General features: G+C 38.4%; 1 protein-coding gene across 1 annotated transcript in view; it reads left to right on the forward strand.

The window, feature by feature from the left end:
• Window positions 1–4,796, forward strand: part of LOC106513241 (alcohol dehydrogenase class-3) — a gene marked incomplete in the record, with an annotated part of 5,712 nt that extends 916 nt beyond the window's left edge. Inside the window, 9 exon segments of the mRNA XM_014001965.1 lie at window positions 589–693; window positions 873–974; window positions 1,606–1,756; window positions 1,850–1,937; window positions 2,043–2,262; window positions 2,772–3,032; window positions 3,214–3,346; window positions 3,609–3,747; window positions 4,086–4,796. Of these exon segments, the coding sequence (XP_013857419.1) occupies window positions 676–693; window positions 873–974; window positions 1,606–1,756; window positions 1,850–1,937; window positions 2,043–2,262; window positions 2,772–3,032; window positions 3,214–3,346; window positions 3,609–3,747; window positions 4,086–4,110 (1,137 nt within the window).
• Between the last annotated feature and the right edge of the window lie 1,074 nt (window positions 4,797–5,870).

Raw genomic sequence — 5,870 nt, forward strand, 5'->3', positions numbered from 1 at the left:
GTCACAAGTTTTTGCCATGGATACTTTGTGGGTCAGAAGATAAAAAGTTTGGGAACCTCTGATCTAGAATGTGTCAACTTGAACTAGTCAATTAGATTTTSCACTAATCAGAAATAAATCAGCATCTTGTGCCTGGCTATGTTTGATGTGTCCTTTGTTGCTTTCACCGTTACTGAACACCCCCGCGGCTGTATCCTTTGTGATTATGAAAGTTTAAAAAAAGTAAGTATGATAGTTTTATTCAGCGTTAACGGTGACAAAACCTTGCTCCAGAATGACGTGGGGATAAATAAATAAACAGGTTCGTTCATTCATTCAAAGCTTTGTTTYAGTGACATCTAGTGGCGAAATAAGGCACAGCGACACGTGACTTGTCTCTGGGATTGATTGTGATTTTATTATTATTATTTGTTTTATTTTTATTTTTTCAAAAAAAATCATGCGTAAGAATACGAAGGATATGCTGTGATAGGAAAATGTGCTCGAGTAACCACGAAGCATTTTGTGCGACCAAATTCTCATCAGTGACATTATTGTCACTCAGGTGACATCATCGGTCACGTGTCTGCGTCGCTCTGAAAATGCAGCACGGGAAATTCAGTTTGAAGCTTGAAACTGCTGTCAGGCAGACTCGTCTAAAAACTGCTTTGTTTGATCACAGGTCTTTTGCTGACAATGGCAACAGCTGGTCAGGTAAGAAAATAAACTATTCTCACGTTTTCTAATTTTACAGTAAACACACAACAAAAACCCTTTGTCTTGTTTGTCCATACAGGTCCTTCAGCTATATTATAAGCCTTTTATATGGTCATTTAAGGTTATATTTAAAGTGTAAACAGTAGYTTTAGAGTGTGTTTTATTTATTTTGTTAGGTGATCCGGTGTAAAGCAGCTGTTGCCTGGGAACCTGGGAGGCCTCTGTCTGTTGTGGAAGTGGAAGTGGCCCCACCTAAAGCTCATGAAGTCAGGATCAAGGTAAGTCTGCAACCTTTACAATCAAAATAACCATTTCTTACAGTCTCTCTTACCAAATTAAACTTGTTTAAAGCCACAGTTTGAGTAAACTGCTTTAAGTTAGCAGACTTATTTGAATTAAATCTTTATTTTTATTTTTAACTTGCTGTTGTTGATGCACCATATTTTAGATGCACAAAACCACATGCCTTTTGTCACAATACGCTTCAAGTGTTCGGTTACTTCCTTCTTCTTACTTTGCTTAATCAAAGTAGGATGCACACACACTAAAAAAACGAATATTGAAAATGCTGCAACCACATTTTCCTGTTTGTCAACGTAAATCTAAAATGACATCTTTCTCGTTCATGTAAGCTGGCCTGCAGATGTTATCATAATTAATTTTATGCTGATGAATATGTTCAGTCATCCTGATCACGATTGATCAAAAAAGGGGGGGAAACTGGGCTTTCAGATGTTTTGTATTTTTTTTATTATTATTTTTTGGATATTTAGTTGTATAAAATGCTTGAAAACACTTGAGCCATTTCCTCATTCACTAGTTTCGAAGCTATTTCTCGCACCCTCCTCTTGTTTCCTGTTGACATGCACACCTTCAGCATGAACTTCAAAGCGTGTTTTCATGGCGCAGGTGGTTGCCACGGGGGTGTGTCACACGGACTGGGAATGCCTGTACGAGGCTCGGAAAGGGACGATTTTAAGGCGGTTCCCTTTAGTGCTYGGCCACGAGGCGGCGGGAATAGTGGAGAGTGTCGGCCCAGGAGTCACCACATTTTCCCCTGGTGAGTCATTCTGCACAGCCCTCCAAAAATAACCACAGCATTTAAGGTTTCCCTTATTTTTTAAGAATTAGCCTGCCTTTTTTTTTGTTTCAGGGGATAAAGTCATTCCTCTTTTTCTGCCATTCTGCAACAACTGCCAACTGTGTCACAGTTCCAAAACAAACCTCTGCAAGACAAACTGGTGAGATCCTCATAATCATCATCACATGATTGCATGTACATGTGCACATTTCTCGTGATGCATTCATAACCTCGAAACACTTCCTGCTCATAATGTGACTTTTAGGGCGAACACACAATCAGGTGTTTTGGCTGATGGCACAAGCAGGATATCTTGCAATGGGCAGCAGATCTATCAGTTCCTTGGTGTCAGCTCCTTCTGTCAGTACACGGTGGTTCCTGAGACATCGGTTACAAAAATAAGACCTGACGCGCCGCTGGATAAAGTCTGTCTGCTTGGCTGCGGCGTCTCCACCGGTTATGGGGCTGCAATTAATGCAGGCAAGGTGAGAGGACTCAGAACTGCCAGATGTTTATTTTTAATTTATTTTATTTTATTTTGTTTTATATTTCAAAGCTGTAACTTGTTTTTTGACAACACTAATGTGAACCTTGTAATGACGTTCAGTGGCTGGGCTGTAGTTATTAAATCTCTYCAGTAGATGGCAGCAGATCCTCTTAAGAAATTCAGTTGTGATTAAGTGAAACGCCTAGCATTTCCTAAAGGAATACAARTTGGTCGCTGCCTTTAATGCTAGTGTTAAACTAAGATTGTCTTAAGATGACAAAAAAAGGAGTTATAGCTATTTTKTTCAAACTTTGCAACGGGTTCAGGATGTCTCTTTATCTCCTTTTTGCCTTTAGCAGTTGGCAATAAAAATATTAAAGTTATAGTCTCCCTTTTTGTTTTTCATACTTTTTGACAAACTATATTATAACGTTCTCTTCAATTATTCCCAATGAATAAATAAATAGAGCAATGTATGTTTCCTTCAACCTGTTACTGTTGATTTAGGTCCAAAAGGATTCGTCGTGCATCGTGTTTGGGCTGGGAGCTGTTGGTCTGGCTGCCATCATGGGCTGCAAGGCATGTCACGCCAAAACCATCATCGGGGTCGACATTAACCCTGAGAAGTTTGAGAAAGCCAAGCAGTTTGGGGCCACTCGTTGTATCAACCCGAGAGATCACAGCAAGCCCATCCAGGAGGTTCTGGTGGAGATGAGTAACGGAGGAGTGGACTACGCTCTGGAGTGTGTTGGAAGTCCAGCCATTATGGTGGGTGTCAACTACAAGATACAGCTTGATGTTTTATTTTATTATTATTATGTTTGTGGAGTCTGCACAGAGCTACTACATGCTGCTGCAGTAAGGAAGTTCTAGTCACTTCGAAGATAAGTTTGGAAAACTAAAACTGATGCACAAGCATAAAAAAAAACATCTTCTCATGTCGTCCTAGAGCGCAGCACTGGACTCCACGACAGAAGCCGGCGGCACCTGCGTCATTGCCGGATGGACGGAGACAGAATCAATAAACGTTCAGGTTATCAAGCTCCTGATGGGACGCACCCTGACCGGAACTTATTTTGGAGGTGATCTGAAAAGAAGTTATTAAAACTGGTTCTTGGTTTCTTTCAAAAACAAAAAAAAAATCGCTTTCTAAAACACACAAGTACATGAATGGTTTAATTCAGAAACTGAGTAATAAGTAAAATATACAGTTTAGTGTATTAAAGAGCAACAAACAAAGAAAAAAATGTTTTTCTGATGGTACCTTCTGAGCTCCAGACTTTAATAATTTATGTTTAGAACAACAAACAATTTAACTAAACTTATCGTTACTGTTTYCTGAAGGCTGGAAGAGTGTAAAGGACGTTCCTAAACTCGTGGAAAAGTACATGAACAAGGAGTTGCAGCTGGATGAGTTTATCACTCACAACATGCCACTGGATCAGATCAATGAGGCCTTTGAGCTTCTGAAAAAYGGTAAAAGGTAAGAATGTATTTCATTTATGGCTTCTAACTTTCCTTGTGTGTGTTTGTGTCAAGTTTATTAGTCACACTTTGGAAAATTATTCATTTAATGCTAGTTTGGGATGGAAATCTGAGTGCTTAATAAGTTAAATATTACATTTTTGTGTGCGAGTTTGAGTAAAAAAAACATTTGCATATATATATATATTCTAAAAGCTGGAACTAATGCATGTTAGTTTAATGAGACAAATACATCTAATAATTGTATTTCTGTTACTCTGCCAGTAACTGATTGTTGCCGTTTTGTCTTTGACTTCAGTCATCCTGGTTATTTATTTCTTCTTTCTTTCCTCACAGCATTCGTACTGTCATCAGTCTTTAAGACTTTCAAGAGGAGGATAAACCAAACAAATGACTTCTTTTTTGTCATAAATAAAAAATAAAATAAATAGTTGTGAAACATAATCTTAATTGCTCTGTGGATGACACCCAGCTGTAGATTTCCATCAAAYCTACCTCCTGTCATCGCTCCACCTCCCTTTTGTGAAGGAAAATCAAAACCTGGTTCCACAAACTCAGCAGTGATAAAACAAATTTGACAGTTTTCACTTATTGATAACTCTGTCGTCCATTTSTACCCTCAAGTTAAGAGTCTGGGTGTCATCGCCCTGTCTTTTTCAGCACATGTCAGTAATAAATTTTGGTCTGCATATTTCCACCTCTGTAACATTACCCGCCTCTGTTCGTCCCTCACAACCAGCAGCACTGTCCCTTCAATAACTTCAGTTGCTCCAGAACTCTGCTSCATGCATCCTTACCAAAACTCCCGTTTTTAACCACAACTCCTGTTCTTCAACAACTTCAATGACTTCCTAATAAATTTTGCATCAATTGTAAAATCCTGCTTCTCACTTTTAAGGCTATTCCCTTCTTTACCCTTCAGTATCTTTCTGGTCTTTTTACACATCACCCAGCTGTACTCTTAGGTCTTCATCTTCCATTTTCCAAGCAGATTATGTAAACAAAATTTCCATTTTTTAATGGACAATAAAGTTTTATTTTATCTTATCATTTGTCTGTCTGATCGCACACTCTTAAAAAATCAGATGTTGGATTTACTTAACCATGTTATGTCAACTGGTTCCACTTAACTGAGTTGAGTAAATTCAAAGCAATATACTCATGTTCTTTGGTTAGAAATTGGGTGTGTAAATCCAACATTTCATTTCTTAGAGTACAATAGGGCCACAGGCTTTATAAATCCCGCCTTAAAACCTGCTCATTGTGTTTAATTTATTGATTTAGTCCTGTATCTGCTTTGTTTTTACAGTTTTGACATTGTTTTAATTATGTTTTGAAAGGTGCTACCAAATTACAACATTTACCACTAGATGGCARTCTGATGTCATCCAAAAGCTGCAAAATTTGTGCCAAAAACTCAATCTATGCCTGGAAAAAGTGTAAAATTCTGTTTTTATTTACATTAGGTTGATGCTTTATCGGTTTTGACTATATATTATTGTGTTTTGGACTCAGGTAATGCTGAATGCAATTAATAAAAGTAGACGTCACCTGCAGTAATGTCAGGACAAAGTCTCCTTACATCTGTTAAACTTGACGGCTGCAGTAATACAGAYTCTGCTGCTGACCTTTCAATATAAGAAACTGAGCTCAAAGATGCTTGAATCGAAYGGTATAATCTGTCTTCAGCCATGGAGATGTATATCTGCTTCATGTGGTCAGGCRTACCAAATCTTGTCCTTGGTAATGTCATCCATTGATTTAACAGGGAGTCAGCATGAGCAGTTAGAAAACAGGCTGTCAGGACRGAAGACAAAAGCTTGTTTGGGGAACGCTTCTCAGTAAAGATCCAAAAATAGCTGTCAAAGAAATTTGTTTTATTGAAGGCCTGTTCGGATCAGATGAATACCCCTTGGCAGCTCCCCTGATTTTCCATCTTCCTTTTAAAGTGGAAAATAAATTGTCCTCCTTTACTTGTGTCATTATTCACAAGCTATACAGCTTAGATCACCTCTATCTTTTAAATCCAAAACCTCTGGAAGGAAAGCAACCCTCCRAGAAGCGGTTAGCAGACTCACAATGATAATGGAGCGGCAGAAGGAGACGAGAGATCAAAAGGAG

Source organism: Austrofundulus limnaeus, unplaced genomic scaffold, assembly GCF_001266775.1.
Source record: "Austrofundulus limnaeus strain Quisiro unplaced genomic scaffold, Austrofundulus_limnaeus-1.0 Scaffold11, whole genome shotgun sequence".
Classification (NCBI taxonomy): Eukaryota; Metazoa; Chordata; class Actinopteri; order Cyprinodontiformes; family Rivulidae; genus Austrofundulus; species Austrofundulus limnaeus.